This window comes from Acanthochromis polyacanthus, chromosome 4 (genome assembly GCF_021347895.1).
Source record: "Acanthochromis polyacanthus isolate Apoly-LR-REF ecotype Palm Island chromosome 4, KAUST_Apoly_ChrSc, whole genome shotgun sequence".
In the NCBI taxonomy this organism is placed as follows: Eukaryota; Metazoa; Chordata; class Actinopteri; family Pomacentridae; genus Acanthochromis; species Acanthochromis polyacanthus.
In genome coordinates, this window is record NC_067116.1 from 33,610,553 (window position 1) to 33,628,317 (window position 17,765).

At 39.2% G+C, this 17,765-nt stretch overlaps 1 protein-coding gene across 2 annotated transcripts; it reads left to right on the forward strand.

Moving 5' to 3' along the window:
• Positions 1-1,877: 1,877 nt before the first annotated feature.
• On the forward strand, positions 1,878-16,894 carry LOC110955346 (sex comb on midleg-like protein 2). 2 transcript variants are annotated; one of them, XM_022200288.2, is made up of 15 exons: positions 1,878-1,976; positions 3,313-3,425; positions 4,055-4,129; positions 4,609-4,679; positions 5,646-5,880; positions 7,219-7,307; positions 7,416-7,659; positions 11,014-11,279; positions 11,379-11,472; positions 11,577-11,780; positions 11,905-12,066; positions 12,405-12,533; positions 13,519-13,743; positions 13,868-14,031; positions 15,252-16,894. In XM_022200288.2, the coding sequence occupies exons 2-15, from the start codon at positions 3,404-3,406 to the stop codon at positions 15,375-15,377; spliced, it is 2,106 nt and encodes a 701-aa protein (XP_022055980.1). In that variant the 5' UTR covers positions 1,878-1,976; positions 3,313-3,403; the 3' UTR covers positions 15,378-16,894. The 2 variants fall into 2 exon arrangements, with proteins under 2 accessions (XP_022055980.1, XP_022055981.1); XM_022200289.2 differs by having other exon boundaries at positions 11,382-11,472.
• The last annotated feature ends 871 nt before the right edge of the window (positions 16,895-17,765 follow it).

Consider the following 17,765-nt stretch of genomic DNA (forward strand, 5'->3'; position numbering starts at 1 on the left):
TTTTTGCCAAACAAAGAAGTCACACTTAGTCTTGACATCATTATTGAGTAAATGGAGTATGACAGCCGCTATACAAACCAATTTTTAAATGATTGAGAATCCGCTTCTTATGTTTAATGTATTAAAAATAGTAATTGACAATTTCAGAATGTTCACACTATATCCAAAAAAACTGCTGAAATTTGTGCATTTTTAGATCACTAAATGTACATTCTGAAATATTCAAATTACCTAGAATTTTTCAAAATGATGTGACTCATGAAAGCAGTGAAAGTAGAGCAGCTGTACAAGAACTGCAAACTTCCTGTAACCTAATGGAGAAGAAACAATGGAAAATGCAGAGCCAGTGAAAATGAACAACCACAACCTTGGTAGTGGTGGGGGAGGTGCATTATGTACTTTATCTACTGTAGAAGGAGTAACAGTACCAGAATTTGAAATCTCCCTGTTATAGCTATTATACTGTAATTACATGTGACTGTGACCATTAAAGCACAGTCCTGTATCAACAAAACATTATTATTGCTGCTTTTATGTGTATGATCCTTTCAGCAGGTCAGAATGGAGCTAATCAGAACTAATTTACATAGTTTGTCGGTTTTAGTTTGGCAGTTTTGTTTAATCTCTGACAATATTATATCAGATTTGATCAAAAGATTTTGTGTACGTAATTACAGCACTTGGGAAATTTTCTTTGTTAAATCAGACTTCTATCACAAAAACTACTTTAAGAGAACTACCAATCATAACTGCAAACTCTTTCTTTTGAAAATATAAACAGATGTTAGCATCCTGTTTTCTTCCATCAAAAACCAATGATCAACCACATGTGCGTGTGATCATTGGGACTTTTGATTAATATGGCAGAATAATCTCGAGATTGTGGAAAAATTGTGGGTGGGGGAAAACACATGAAACTGAAATGGGACAGTGATTGTGAGTCATGCACGACTCTGTAGATTGAGAACACGCTATAACCCTTTTACCATTAGTCGACAGAGACATTTCTTTCCTTGAAGTTTATGGAATGCTGTTTATTAAAAAGAATATTAATCATTCCTACGAAACAAGTAGATGTGGCAGTATTAAATAAAAATCCCTAAAACAAGTAAAAGTAGTTCTTTGAAGTGTATCTTTTATAAAAAATGAAAACTTTGTTTTGATTGCATTTATTTACTCATGAATTTATTTCAGGATTTATTACATAGCCATATTTGCTTATTTCAGGAGAATAGTTTTGCATTTATGTTTTCATTTATTTGTTTAATGTTAAATAAAAGAGCATTTCATAGAAATCGGTTGTGTGTTTATGGAGACTATGGTTTTGTTTTCATTTTCCATTTAATTTTCCTTGTTCTTTTTTGATTATCATATGGCAATCTGAATTATCTAAACAATAAAATCAGTTCAGCAACAATACCTCATTATCTGTTTTGACTTCAAGTTATCTCGTTTCAAGGATCTTCTTAATATTTGTTAATGTAGGTTATGTAATTCAGAGAAGGGTTCTTACCTCGTCAAGTTTTTGTTTTTCAGAGCAGACTTTTGTATATTTGTATGTTGTTTATTATTCATTTTTTGCAATTCAGAAAACATGTTTACAATTTTGATCAATTTTGAACCACAGCAGTAGATGCATGAGAAAGACCTTGTAAAGATTCAACAAAAGTAAGATGGATAACGTTGATCCCTTTCTGGAATCCCAAACTACAACCCGAGCAGTCTGGACGTTGATTGGCTAAATCCAGAAAGCCTGTGTTTGATTGGCTGTATGTGTGAGTAGCACAAGTGTTGATTGGCCCACTGAGCTACACCTTCTGAATCCAGCACACCCAGTTTGTCCCGTTACGTTCGCTCGTCGTATTTCCTATCTTTGGCATAAATTACATGCGTGTAAGCATACACTACATTCGTGAAAAAAATGGCAGCTGACGAATAGAAAAAAGTGGATCTTCACTCGAAAAAACGGGACACTTGTAAGTTTATTCTTCAGAATTAATGAAATAGAGTTTCGGAAAATAGGCAGCGGAAGCTACTCGACCCTAGTTACGTGTAATTCTCCCTGATAATATGAAAGAAACTGTTCTCAGAGGGTTAACGCTAGGGTTAGCCAACCTAGTTATTAGCCAGCAGCGGTAGCTAGCAAATCAAGCAGTTCCAGTTGTCAACATTGGGCCCAGACTATTACCTGCAACCGTATAGCGTTAATATTACAAGCCAGATAGTAAAGGTGCAATATTTAATGTGACGAGCACCAGCTTTTAACGTAACATTATGTATGAAGTAAATTATAGCTACCTTTCTCGGCATTTAGCCTCGCTAGCTGTTCCCAACGAAGTTAACATAAATAGGCTGATGGGTGAGGTGACATAACTAGCTAACATCCACAGGAAACGTTGAAGTTGGAGGAAAAAAACATTAGAAAATGTAAATCATTTAATATTTGTCTCGATATAAGGCAAAAATTATTAGAAGTTGTTACGTTAGGTGTAGCAGGAAACAACCAAGTCCATGAATGTAACGTTGAATTAGCTCGCAGAATAGCAAAGCTAGCTTCATCATAACAGTCATCCAACGTGGCTAATTTTACCGTTAATGAATCAGCCTGTGTTTTTACTGTAAAACGGTGGTTGGAGTTGAGAACACGCTGTCACTTTTTATTCGTCTTACACCCATGCATATATTCTGGTTTAGGTTCTTCCTGTCAAACTCTCTGATTTGCAGGTGAAGTTCGTGTTAGCATTTCGCTGGTTTTTGGAAATGCGGAGGGAATGTACACAAAGTTAAATACGGTGTCATATGTGCTGTCCCGGTACACCACAGGCCTGCAGTTGAACCTCATATGAAAACCCACCCTGTCACAGGCTTCCTGTCTCAGTGGGAGTGTCTGTGATTGGGAAAACCACACTACTGTACATGAAAGAGGTTCTGATATGTTTCACTGTAACAGAAAAGTTCCTTTCGCTAACAGCAGCCCTTCAGGTTTCATGTGGCTCCTTGCTGTGGGTTGTTTTTAGTGGTGTTTCTCTTTTTGCTTCCAAATTTATCTAAATTATCACCTGATTTAATGCCTTTGTAGTCCTTATAAATACACCACAGAGGCCACATAGCATTAATAGTTTTTTCATAACTGTATTTTGAAATTGTTTATTAGATTTTTTTGCTGTACTCTTAGCTGCTAATGCCAAAACACTTAGTTTGTGAATGCATCAACAGGGGAGTAATTGTTTATTAAAGATATTTTTGAGCAGATTATTTGTCTGTTTGTTTTCTTAATTTTTATGGAATGTTTTCCGCCTCTGATATTTTCAGGACAAGACTACACAGGCACGGGAACAATCTGGACGGACATCCTGCTCCTTGTTTGTTGCCATAAAAGCATCACCCTTGGTCATCTGCCACCATGGGAAAAACTCCACTAAAAGGCAAGGAGTTGTCATTTGGCTCTGATGAAAACAGTGCACTTTGGATGTGAAAAAAGCAGATTATTTTATCATTTGAAGCTGTTTGTTAGAGACATTAAAAATGTATTCTTAACCCTTTTACAGTGATTTTTCCAGGGTTAGAATGGGCCTTTTAGGGATTATGTGCGACAGTAAGCAGGTTCGGTTGGCATTCAGTAAAGGGAATAATTCTGTGTTGCCTTATGTTACAGAGATCATTATATTTTACTGGAATATTTGATGATCCGATGAACAAAAATGTTTATTATGGTTGACTAAATGAGACCCCAATCAATAAAACTGGTTAAAATTTGTCATTAAGTATTTATGTTTGTACATTTAAAGCATGTTTATGGGTTCTTTATGTTAAGACTGTAATGTGTGGCTCATAGATGTAAAGAAAGTTCTAAAGTTTTAGAAAAAAAAATTCCTAAAAGGGGTCTACTTTGCCTAAAGCAGCAAGATGTAGTCATTTGAGAAGATTGAAATGCACAGCTATTGTAACTGCTTTAAAGTCATTATTTACTTCTGTTGACAGATTTATAGTGCAAATTTGTGAATATTTTACAATATTTGTTCAATTCTTTTCATTTTGTTTTTATTATTCATAGACCAGAAAGATGGCAAAAAAGAGAAACCAGGAAGGACAATTCCACCAACAGGTACAACTCCTGCAACGGCGAAAGGTGCATTTTTTTTATTTAGTAGTTTGTGATAGACTGCCCTTGGATTTTTGTAGTCTTACTCTCATGTATTACCTTGGTTACACACAAGAAGAGCTGTAATTAGTGTTTACATCATTAAAATCGTGTTGAAGTGCTTTATTTTGAGGCATGTTGTTGCAACAGAGGGAGGTTTGTTCCACATATTACCAGTATCAATTTGACTCCAGATTTTCTTTTAGCTTGGGCGTCTTTCTGAAAAGTTAAGACATGATTACATTTTCTTTAAAGCTGTGAGAAAATTGTCTGGTTGGTGTAAATGTACTTGAGACAGAAGGTGACTAAGCTTAGAGTTAGAGACAGTTAACTGGTAATATTGTGACATGCAGCTTGCAAACACTGATAGAATTTTTAAAGTTATTTTGTAAGCACAAAATTTACCAGTTGCAGTTTTCCATTAGTTTTTACAGTCAAAACATACATTTGTTTTGGTTTCCTTATAGATGCTTTCAGTTGGGAAGAATATCTAAAAGAAACATCATCCATACCGGCTCCATCAAGCTGTTTTCGTCAGGTATGTTCTGAATTTATTCTATATTTACAAGGGGAAATTTGCATGTAAATGGTGTATATTAATACATTTGGAAAGAATTTGCAAAACTTCAGTCTTGGATAAAAGAGTGCTTGTCTGTTTTTTCCTTTCTGTCGAGAACTCTGCTTTGCTAGAACGTTTAAAGCTTTGGAGTCACTGGCTATGTAGTTTGTTTCATGTCTTTACCTAAGCTAAGCAGGTAGATCACCACTTTAATGCACTGCAGTACGTATGTCAGCAGGTGAATGCATCATCATTCAAAGGCACTTTAATACAAACAACATTAAATGGACTACACTCCACTGAGCGCAGATTCAGACTGTGTCTTTCAAAAGTATATTCAGTCTGTTGCTATTCCAAACTGTTAGATTCATTTTATTACTTAACTAATCTCTACAAGCACTTTGAATTATGCTAATGTTTCAGCAACCTGTAATTTACAAGTCATGCCAGACAGTGATTGATTGTGGTTTTAGTGTCTATTAATGTGGTTTTAACGAGGAAGTGTACTGTGAATCTCAGCAAACAACAATTCTCTTGGTCGCCAGTGTGTGGAGCACCGCTACTAATGCATTCTGCTTCAGACAGTGATAACAGTGATTCAGTATGGTGCCTTCCTTTGGAAAATTTGATGAGCATTTGTGCATTTGTGTATTGAACACCCTTTACAGGCATTACTGGGGCATATCCATGGTCCTATAGATTATGTAGTACCACCTGGATTTGTTTAAAAATCCTGTCTTCATGGCTTACAACACAACCCTCGTTGTTTACTGTCACATAGAAACAAACTACTTCTCTTCCCAAATGCTGTGACACATGTTTAACTTTAATATGATATTATCTAAACTTGGCTTGAGCTATGGGTTGATTTATTAACAATTTGTTCAAAGTGTATTGGAGCTGTGTTTACAACACTGACTTGTTGCATTTTCCTAATATCTGCAGGACAGAGTCCCACCCTCAAACGACTTCAAGGTGGGAATGAAGCTTGAAGCCCACGACCCACGCAATTCCACCTCAGTCTGTATTGCCACAGTGATGGGTTTAACTGGGGTTCGTCTTCGTCTTCGTCTGGATGGGAGCGACAACAGCAATGACTTCTGGAGACTGGTGGACTCCTCTGACATCCAGCCTATTGGCACCTGTGAGAAGAATGGAGACATGCTGCAGCCACCACTTGGTGAGACAAGCACATTAGTGATGTCATTTGTAATTATATAAGGAAAAATGTCCTGCCTCACTACTTATTTTTTTATACTCATCAATCTATAACAGATAATCTACCCTTCCAAAGTATTTATTTAAAGGAATATTTTCTCCATTGCTGTATTCTATCTGTACATTTCTCTGCAGAACTGCTATTGGAGGGTTATAAATATTCACTAGCAGTAAAAACACAAGAAGAGCAATAGAATTTAATACTATACTAAAAATGAAAATTACTAGGAATAAAATTTAATACTAGCAGACTCATGAAGATAACTGATTTGACAGGAGTGATTTTTAGAAATTTTTTTTTTGCCTTTGTATATCACCGTTCAAAAATGTTTCCCGTGAAAACTCACACTTTTATTCATGTGCTAACATAACTGCACAAGGGTTTTCTAATCATCGATGAGCCTTTCAGCACCATTAGCTAACACAGTGTAGCATTAGAACACAGGAGTGATGGTTGCTGGAAATGTTCCTCTGTACCCCTATGGAGATATTCTATTAAAGTCAGCTGTTTCCAGCTAGAATAGTCATTTACCACATTAACAATGTCTGGACTATATTTCTGTTGAATTTAATGTTATCTTCATTGAAAAAAAAGCTTTTCTTTCAAAAATAGGGATATTTTTAAGTGACCCCAAACTTTTAAACGGTAGTGTATATTTATATTTTTAGCAAGAAAATACAGATGTGTGCTCATAGAGTTACAATGGTTAAACATACAGCCCTGTAATGTTAAATTTCTCCTTTGTGAGATTAATAAAGTCTATTTTATCTTTTCATTAAATTGTACCCAGCTAAATTAATTCCCTTAAGCAGGGATAGTGGCATTAGGAATCAAAAAAAGCAAGATATTGTCTGTTAAAAAAAAAGGTCCTTTATTCCAGTGAGCATTCTATTTATGTGACAAACATGCTTCCTGGCTGGAAAAATTTCGCCTGAGCAGTCACAGTTGACTCAGAATAGGTGACTATCCACAACAGTAAACATGATTGGTTTGTGCTGCCTTATTTGACAGGAATCTATGTTTTGTTTTGTTTTGTTTTTTTTTGCCTGGTACTTCCAACCATTTTTTAAACTAGAATGCCTATTATGCATGAGTAAATGAAACCCTATTTGACAAAGCAGCTTAAAAAAAGATGTCCTCAGTGCTGAAACTCTTGTGTGGGGGCCTCAAAAATCCCTCTAATCAGGAAAAAACCTTGGGAGTACTGGATATTCCCCAATAATTAACATTGTCTGTTAAAAACTATTTATTTCTCAATGAATTAAATCTTAGTTTTGTCTTGAAAATTCCCTCTTCAAGGATTTCGGATGAACGCCTCCTCTTGGCCCATGTTCCTGTTGAGAACCTTGAATGGAGCAGAGATGGCACCAATAACAGCCTTTAAAAAGGTTTGTATTACCTTTATAAAGTGTCTTATGCAGGCTGTATAGCACCATCAGACTGTCAGTTGAAATATTTAAAAGTTATTACAGTAGGGATCTCGCGCTTACTTCCAGGAACCTCCGAGGCCCCCCCAGAATAACTTTAAGCCGGGCATGAAGCTGGAGGCTGTAGACAAGAAGAACCCGTACCTCATCTGTCCCGCCACCATTGGAGAAGTAAAGGGCGATGAAGTCTTCATCATGTTCGACGGCTGGCGGGGTGCCTTCGACTACTGGTGCAAGTACGACTCCCGGGACATCTTCCCTGTGGGCTGGTGCTCCCTGACGAAGCACAGCCTCCAGCCACCGGGCAACAGTGGTGAGTGTTGGACTCTAGGTGGCAGCAGATGTCCGCTTGTGTCTCAGTGAAGCGAACAATGAGGTTTGAGGCAGATGCTATTGTTTGCAATCAGTGTTTCCTTCACGCTCATTTAGCTGCAATGCGCCCTCCTCCTCCCCACAGCAAGGAAATTGCACCCACAGCTAGACAAATATAAACACAATTATCATTAATCATCTCGCCTTTTTGCTTGCCCTGACAGAGTGAAATATACATTGCCTAATTTTTAACAGGTGCTGGACATGCAGTAAAAGAAAGCCCGACTTTTGCTTCTGGATCTGTGTGTGATTTCTAAAAAAATATTTGCACATCTTTTGAGGAAGATCTAAAGAGAAAGATGTTTACATTTGAATGAATAGGTTTTATCGAGGTCTGTGATGATTCTGCAGCTGGGTGAGTGGTTTTGGTAGTTGTCCAAGTGGGTGGTAAACAAAGGTAGCAGGTAGTCTTTGTACTTAACTCCCAGGAAAATTTATGAATGACTCCACATGGGATTAACCATCGGAGCCTTAAGCAGTTTCAGGGCCTTTTTTTCCCCGTCCTGCAACTGTCTGTTTACTTACTGTGGGCTCATTTTTCACTGCAGTATAAGATCCTGCACATTTGTGAGTACAACACAACCACAACTAGAAGTACAGAGGACTCAATGTCTTTTGTGCAGAGTAACAAAGTGTCAGAAACAATTATTTATAAAATGGAAACTAAATTTATTTTTGCCAAAATTAAAAAAAAAAGGTTTCAACATGTGCCCTCATTTATGGCTCCAAATTTCACACTACTCTGCAAATATACTCTAGAAGATATTTCACCATGCTTCCAAAATATTACTGACAACCTGCTCCTCTACAGAACATTTCTGAGCCATGGAGAATTTCCCTATTAAGTTTTATTTTGCCTTCAGTGCTGTAATTAGCTTCCATTCATGCCTCCTATCAGCTCCGGTGTGAACACAACCTGCAGTACAGCTCAATAGTCCCTAAAGTTTTGGTCGCAGCTGCTTCACTCATGGCGTTTCGGTTGTGCAAACCTTTCGTTTTTACAGACTCATTTAAAATCTTAATTTCTAAAAAGAAATGCTTGAATGAAGAATAAAGATTTTGATGCATGTCACCCATGAATAGCTCCACGAATGCAGGAAAGATAAAAACAGATCATTCTTTCGTTGTATACAGGTTTTGCTACACAATGTAATTTAGTTTCTGTATTTTTTAAAGTTAACATACCTTTCAAATATGGAGGGTTTGGGGTTGAGAAGGGTCAGCTTTCAGATGACAATAAAAAAATTCTACATGGAATTAAATTAGGGAAAGTTACCAGAGCTCAGCAACAGGGCAGTCAACTGCTCAAGTTTCTGAAATCTGGATTTCCCTGATTAGATACAAAGTTCTTCTCTGTGTTGTCTTTAATATGCTTTCACACACAACATGCTCACTCTGGATGATCTCTTTTCAACATCAGTCTCTGCAGTGGCTTCATTCCTAAATAGGGTTGCTTAGTAACAAGTTAATTGTGGTGTTTTCATCGTGGTAGACTATGGCGACATTCAGAAACAGGCGTGTCAGAAGCACGGAGCCATCAGTTGTTTATAACGTGAACTGCAGACAGAGTGCGGAGTCGGGTCTTCGTGTTTGCGTGTCTCTGTTTGGGTGGGCAGGATGGAACAGGCAGGATTAGAAGTGGGAGGATGAGGTGCAGGAGGAGGATTTATGCTCTTCACATCATACCTGTTTACATGGAAAAAAATATGTTTACATAAAGGCTCAGTTCACTGTCTGCTGCACCACATCTGTGTCTGAGAGTCTGCATGGAGAGGATAATATTATCAGCCGTGAAACACGAGAGACTTACAGCCCTACTACTGCTTTCTTTTACATGTACTTTTACCTGCTCATGTATGACCTCTAGTAAAGCACACATACCCTTTTCCTACCACACATTTTAATCTCCTCATCCCAGGAGATTTGTTTTATTACTTGGCTCACTATGTGTTGGTATTTTTAGGTAATCACGAGTACACACAGAAACAGACAGCTAGATGAACGAGCTCTTCCTTTCTGAGGGTTTCTGCTTATTTTTCTCGTAGCATGTTGACATTTTTTTTTTAATCTGTTTTTGGCAAACCTTTTTGGTACTTTATAGGAAGCAACATTCACAACAAATATGAGCAGCCGCCAAAAATAAAGATGAACTAGTTCCCTCTTTTTTAGTGACATTGTAGAGACTTAATGCTTGGATTGTCCTCATTTAGAAGAATTGATGTATGTTCAGTGTTTCTGTTTTGCGTTTACCTTTCATTTTGTGTATAAAATAAGGAGAATGATCAATATTACAGTCTAGCATTACAACTAATTACTGTCATTGATTAATCTGCTAATTATCTTCTTGGTTAGTTGATTAAAAAAAAAAAAAAGACACTGGCTCTTTGAGTGTCACCTTATAAGTGTTTTCTTGGATCAGTAGTTGGAAAAACCAAAGATATTTAAAATTGTAGACAGCAGAGAAAAAAAACAGTATATTGTCACATTCGAGAAGATGGAACCAGTAATCTTTTCTTTTTATAAAGATTACTGTCATTATTTTGCCCACTGAATGTCAAGTTTCTATGACAATGTCTTGTTTTTGTCAGAATATGTTACGTGCAGCTTTGCGTTAATACCAGGAAGATTAGTTGTAATAGCTGTTAGTTTTATTTCAAATTAGATATTATTTTTAGAGGAGATTTTGTGTGTTTCAAAAGCCTCCAGTTTGTGTTGTAAGATGGTTATTATGTTAACAATGCTGCTTTACATGGTCAGTTAAATGCATGTTCATGCAGAAAGTAAAATAAAAAAAATCTTAATGAATAAGTGAATGACGCTGTATGACATGATTTGGAGCTCGTCCCATGTCATTTCCAGTAATGAGGTACCACGTCCAAACCCAGATCGGCACCAGACGTACTCTGTAATTTGACTTCAGTATCTGCCACCAATAAAAGCACTGCTCTCTGCATTGATCAGACATGATGACACACAGTTTGTCTCCCTAATCACCCAAGAAAGACTCCACAGTGATGGAAGTTGTAAACCATTCTTCATTTTTATTATCCTCTCCTCGGACAGAGAGACTACATGCTTGCATTTACTGTCCAAGAGAAGGCGGCTGTGCATTGCTTGCCGAGGCCCTGTTTCTTTTTTGTTTGTATTGTATCCATGTCTGGTTTTCCTTTTAGTTTGGGGAACATTTATATAAATTTTTAGTACACTCAGGACTGTCATAATCAATATGAAGTCAGTATTTGTGCTTTTGTCAAGGACATTTTTTTAATCTACTCCATTGATGTTGTTGTTACAGTTACTCTGCCAAAAAACCTGCAGATTCTCCCGGCATCGCCCTCCAAGCCCAGCAGGCGTTCCATGCAGTCCCCCTACAGACTCCCCAACCCTCTGCCCCCTTTGCCTGTCAGGAAGGGGGTAAGAGGCCGTCGGCCTAAGAGTGAGACCATCGCTCTCCTCAAAGCTGTTGCAGAAGCAGCAGCTGCCCAGAATGGAGCCGTTCCCGAGGACACAGAGCTTGTTCCCCGAGTCCACAAGAAGAGAGGGCCCAAACGTGGAGGCAAGGTAAGACTCGGCTGAACAAACGCAGACCATGAGTGATACTAAAACACATCCACAGTTGTTATGCTATAGTGTGTCTGCAAATTATTGTGTATTTTTCAGAAGAAGTCCAAGATTCTCCAAAGTTCAACACAGCTGCCCAGCATCCAGGTTTCACAAGAAAGCCCTCCCAGCCTCAACTCAGTGGTTTCAACAGGTGAGAGTGAACAGTGGTTTGATCCCACAGTCAGCAGCTGCACTGAATTAAAGGTATCATTAGAACGTCTAATTTTTTGCTCACTGTGTTTCTTGTTGTTTCAGTGTGCGTGTACGTGAATAAGCATGGAAACTGTGGTCCCCACCTGGACAGGAAACAGATGCAGCATCTGCCAGACCACTTTGGCCCGGGACCAGTGAATGCTGTGCTCCAGCAGGTGGTCCAGTCGTGTATAGACTGTGCATACCAGCCTAAAGTCCTGCTCAGCGCTCTGCAGAACGATTCAGGGGGAGGAGAGGTTGTCAAAGGTACAGACACACGATACCAGTTGTTTAAAGTTGTTGAGTTACTGGAATTGAAAAGCTGTCACATTAGATGGCTGCTTTAAGATGACTGATGGAACAATAAGACGTGTTGTCCGTGTTATCCCAGTGAGAACAGATGGTGGAGTTCGTGTTGTCAGACTACCATCAGCCTCTAGTGCTTCCTTTGTGCTGCGATTTTTGGAGACCATGTGTCGTCATCTGCAGTGTGACAACCTGTTCAGCAGCCAGCCGTTCAGCCACTACACTACTTACGACAGGAACAAGTCAGGTAAACACTGCATTCCCTTGGTATTTCAGAAACGCCACTCCTTCATCAGGGTAAAGGTATCTAAAGGATCAGAGAAAGTAAATCTGAAACAAAACTAACAAGTGTCGCTGTCATAAACTCCTCATGCAGCACCAGGATGAGCATCACCAATAGACTGCCTGCGACAGATATATAGTTTTGTTTTTTGTTGTTTTTTTACTACTTCTGTTTCATATATCTATGTAAAATGTAGGACTTCTTAGTATCATTATAAAGTTGTTTTCTCCTGTGGTTCATACGTACCTGAAGTAGCTATTGACCTTCGGCTAAAAGTGACTTTTTCTTTGGTTGTTTTCCAGTGAAAGAGGAGGCGTTGGACACTCCCTCTCTGGCACGAGGCAGTAAACGGAGTCTCTCTGGAGTCTCTCCACCGTATGCAGCACCTCTGTCTCCTAAACATTTACGTGCTGAAGCTCATCCTTCAGAAGGTACCACTGACCTTGCTGGTTTTCTATTCCTGTGGAACACTTTACACTGCAACAACATTTCTTATTTCTTCTTGTTTGGTAGGAAATACATAAGGTGAAATAACTCAGAAACTCCTTTACCTCAGGAAAAATACATCCTCACATGTTGTAATCAGTAAAATATGCTTTTTTAGATATATTCACAGAGGATGAACTGCACAAACATTGCACACTTAACTGAACAGTTTACAAGACTAACCATGTTGAGTAGGAGGTGCTATGCTCTTAATTGTCACATTTGGCCTTGTGCTTTTGCATGGTAATTATTTAGCTTACATTTGATACCTTGAATGTGGGAAGAGTCATAAATTAAAAATCCCCTAAATGAGGACTTAAGTTTAGGGTTGTCAAATCTTTTTGATTTTTTTTTTCCAGATTTTTTTTTCTGTGAGGCAACAAGAGGCTTGAGCTTACTCAGACTATTGTAGCAGAAAGGCAAAGCTGAGAAACTGTAATCATGCAGCAGCGTGGTGATGATGCACACCAAAGCAGACTCTGATGTTGTCCTCTAACAGACCTGTCATCATGTTTTGCTTTGGGTTTTTTTTGCATCACTAGCTCATCACTCTACTTCTACCTTTGGATCTGCTTCCCAGAATTTATTTGTGTATAGTTTGTGCCAGGGTAAATTGCAATTAATATCAAAAACACATGTAGCTTTTGTGTTTCTGCATTCCCTGTGTGTATAATTCAACCTAACTGATTGCACAGTGTTGTTGTCAGCACTAAATGGAGTTGTGGTACTATGACGAGTTGTGTCTGTGCTGTCTGGTTCTAAGGAGGAATCTACTGTACATTCTAGACACCAGTACTTCAGTATGAAGTTTTTTGTTGCTACACTAGGATGTGTCTGCACAGTTCATGTTAGGATGTTTGTCTCGAAGGCAGATTAAATAGAATTTTAAAGAATAACATGTTAATGCCACTTGTGTTTTCCTCTCTCCAGCAGAGACTCTGCCCCATGAAGAGAACGGCCTAATAAAGGAGCAGCGCTACATGGATTCTGCCTCCAACTCCATGACCCCTCGACCTCAGACAGTGCGCAGTTCATCCAGCTACCACTCCCAGGCCAGCAGCCTTTACCACCACAGCAGCAGCAGCACACCAGTGCGTCGCCTTTCCTCTCATCCTGCAGAACTCAGCTCTACGCAGTCTCACAGACGAGTGGAAGGTACAGAAAAAAATCTGTGGGAGTAGATTATTACTAGTTGAATTTGTGCAAATACTCCAGGGAGACCATTACAGACAGAATCGTGAACAGATGCTTCATATGTTCAATCTGCCTGCTTTTACAGCAGCCAGCTCCACCACAGGTCCTGAGGCTCTGGTGTCTGACCGGGAGAGTCTTCAGCTGCCCAGTAAAAACCCCTCCTCCTGGTCCATTGAGGAGGTGATGCAGTTTGTCAGGGATGCTGACCCCACAGCATTAGCACCTCATGCTGAACTGTTCAGAAAACATGTAAGTTAACTATAAAGAACCACAAGGTTTATGGTTTAGGTCTGTGTGTGAAGAATGTCTACCCTTGTCTGCAGGTATCCTTGTTGCAAATCGCAAATACGTACAGCAAGTACGTTTAATGTCAGAGCCGTACATCATAAGAGTAAACTATGAGTCAGTTTTCATTGTTAGCTTATACCTTGCGTCACATATTCTGTCATGCATGTATCCAAATGTGTGTTGTGTTTTCCTTGCTTTCCCACCCCTCCCTCTTCTCCCATCCCTCCCCCTTGCCCTCCTCTGTCCTTCTCAACCCGCCCGGCCAGCAGGCAGATGGGTCCCCCCTATATAGAGCCGGGTTCTACTCGAGGTTTCTCCCCTGTTAAAAGGGTGTTTTCCTTGCCACTGTCGCCTTTGGGCTTGCTCTGGGGGTCAGGCATATGGGTTCTGTAAAGCGTCTTGAGACGATTTGACTGTAATTGACGCTATATAAATAAAATTGAATTGAATTGCCTTCTTGTGCAGCAATACAGTGTGTCAAAATGGTGTCCCTTCAAGTTGAATTTTAGGTTGAGTAGGTCAAAGAATTTAACGGAAGCCAAATTTAGTGATGGCCAAATCCTGAGTTGCTATAGCCAAAAACCCTGTGAACAGTCACCTCACTGTGACCACGCACACACGTTGCAGCATCTGCATGTCAAAGCGTTCCAGAACAGGCCTTTTGCGCCAAATGTTCTTCCTTCGACAGTGAAGGATGTTATAATGAAATCTGTGTAGACAGTCAGACCCTTGAGGGCGGATTCCTGATGCACAATCACTTGACTGTCAAAGAAAACAACAACCATGCTGCTGCACTCCAGACCCGATCGCACGTCTCTGGTCTTGAAAACTGCAGCTCTTCCACAGTGAAAAGTGCTGTTAGCCACAGAGCCACATCTCATTACCAGTGATGAACCTTGACATGAAGGTTGGCTCATGCTGGCTGTTGACTGTTGACACAGACTGTGACATTTTCGTCTCTGCTTCAGTTGCTACCAGAAGCCACTAAAACGTGTAACACTGGTCCTTATGCTGACAGCGTAGTGTCACACAGTCTAATGACTACTGCATGACTGCTCAAACAGTCACAGAAATGTATGATCGCACCACATACATATTATATATATATATATATATATATTTTTTTTATTTATTTTTTTTTTTTTTTTAAATCTACTGAATCCTACTTTTTGTTTCCACAGGAGATTGATGGAAAAGCCCTGATGCTGCTACGGAGCGACATGATCATGAAGTACATGGGTCTGAAGCTGGGACCTGCGCTGAAGTTATGCCATCACATAGAGAGGCTGAAACAAGGCAAACTGTAACAACAGCCAGGGAAGCCCCGACCCTGCCAGACCCATGAGCAATAAGCCCTGAAGGAGCCAGCGTTTGGATACTGACTCATGGGGCATGCAGGGGTCATATGTTACTCAAGACTCCACCTGGAGGGACAGAATCGATGTTACAGCTTCACCCCAACTTCCAGAGCGGAGAAAGTGTGCCGTGCATTGCTGACACATTACCTCATCCCCTCATCAGTGAACAAAAAGCTGTTCAAGTCTCAGACTCCACTGACTCTATGAAATCCCAAAGGAAAATAATCCCTGTAGTGTTTACATTGCATAGCACATGTGCACACGTGGACACATTTTTTTTACGGAGATGAAATCTTTTGATCCTGGTTTTGGATCCCCAAAGATGGAGAATGTTTCTTCTTATATAATGTTTTTAATATTGTTGAATTTCCAGTTAATAAGGAAGCGTTGGTATGCTGAAAAAAAAAAAAAAGTCAGATGTTCTTCCCCATGCTCTTGAAGAGAATTTGGATGCTCTCTCGTCCGTGCTGTTGTATAGCTGTTTTCACTTTCCACACGTATGCCTAAAGTATAGGTATATCTGCCTGCCCGAAGAATGCCAATATCAACGCATTCCACTTCTTTTCCACAATGCTAGAAAGACGTTTCCCTTTGTGTGAACATAATCAGTGTCATGATAGGGATCGTGATTTTAAATGAAACCTCACGTTTTCCACAAGACATCCTGCAAAATCACCACATCATGTATTATTGTGTCTTAGCGGGCCCTAAGTTGCCTCCTACTGGTCTTCATGCAGTTCAAACCGTTTGTAACTCGAGTTCACACAACTTCTTAGTTTGGATTAATTTCAATGGAGAGAATGTTTAGAAAGTGCAAGGGCTTTCTGTGTTTGGTTTTGATGTAACATTTTTACCAGTCATGTATCATTTAAGCTCGTCGGTCCGCCCACGACCTCAGTGTTGTCACTTTTGACTTTTACAATCACTGTTAGCGATGAAAACAGATGTGTACAGTTTTATGGGTTTAACCATGAATATCAGCAACAGAATGTACATTTTGTAGAAACTTAATATTTTAAGGAAATCATATACATTAAGTTAGAAATGTGAAGCTAAAGGGGATTGGGGTGAATATTTCACAGTGGATTCCATTCTTCTTTTTAATACTTAACGCAGTGCTTTTAGTTTCAGATACTCCCAGTACTAGACTCTGCCTTGCTTTACCTACGACATCTCTCAGGTTTATGTGGTCTTTGTTAGTACAAGCTTTTGTAGCATACCGTTTATAATATACTTAAGAATTTTCTTGTTGTCCCCTCCCCCCCCCCTTCACTTTAAAAGACTTGTGCCATATGATATTCAACACAGGATCAAACTGCTGTTGATTTCCCTCTTGCATCTTCTTTAAAGTACTTGAATAATATGTGTTGCAAAACGTCACTTGTCCATTAAGTCACACCAGATAAACAATGTGTTTATGATGTTGTGTATTTTCCTTTTTTTCTATAAAGCTACCAAAAACATGATGTACACGTGGTCTTCCTTATTCATCACTTGTGCATTTTTACAGAGGACTGTTTCTCAGCTATTCTGACTAGCATCGCTTACAAAAACATGTCATGAACTGGCTGATTTATAGAGTAATTCAGGAAACGGGAAGAATTTATAGAAAACGAGAGCGTAGCACAATAATAGTTGTGTTCTGTGTAAGAATCCCTTCAAAGTCCATCTTTAAATTCCCAACATGAGCCTCTGTGATGTTTGTTTTCAAATTTTCCCTCTTCAAGTGCAAGAGAAAAGCTCAGCCTGCTTATGTTTGTTTATGCCATGAAATGTAAGACAATAGCTGCCAAAACAATTTGAGAACGCTTCACCAACTTTGTAAAAATATTCGAATCGATCACATATGTCAAGATCGTGTTCTCAGGCTGGGTCTTAAAAGTTCACAAACATTCTCACTCAGCAATTCCATGAAGGCAAACCAAACTAGGCATAAATTTTAAGATTAACACAAAGGACACGTCAATGTTCTGAGTTTAAATCCTTCAGGACTGATTTTTCACAATCAACACAACTTAACACTGCTGTTGAAGTTGGACTGTGGAAGCTGACAGCTGGTGCAGTGCTGAGAGGAGAAATGATTGAAATACTCAGCAGAGATGAGTACAATATAAACCAATCAGCCACTGCATTAAAATCACAGACAGCTAATGGAAATAACACCGATCATGGCGTTACAAAGCAATGTTATGCTGGGAAACCTCAGATTTTGGCATTTATGCAGATGTTGCTTTCATGTCCCACCCACAAAGACGGACGAATTTCATGATGCCACTGTGAGGTTTCTAGAGAGGTGTTTTGAAGCTCAGTCGGATAGTTTTAGTTGTTGCTATCTTG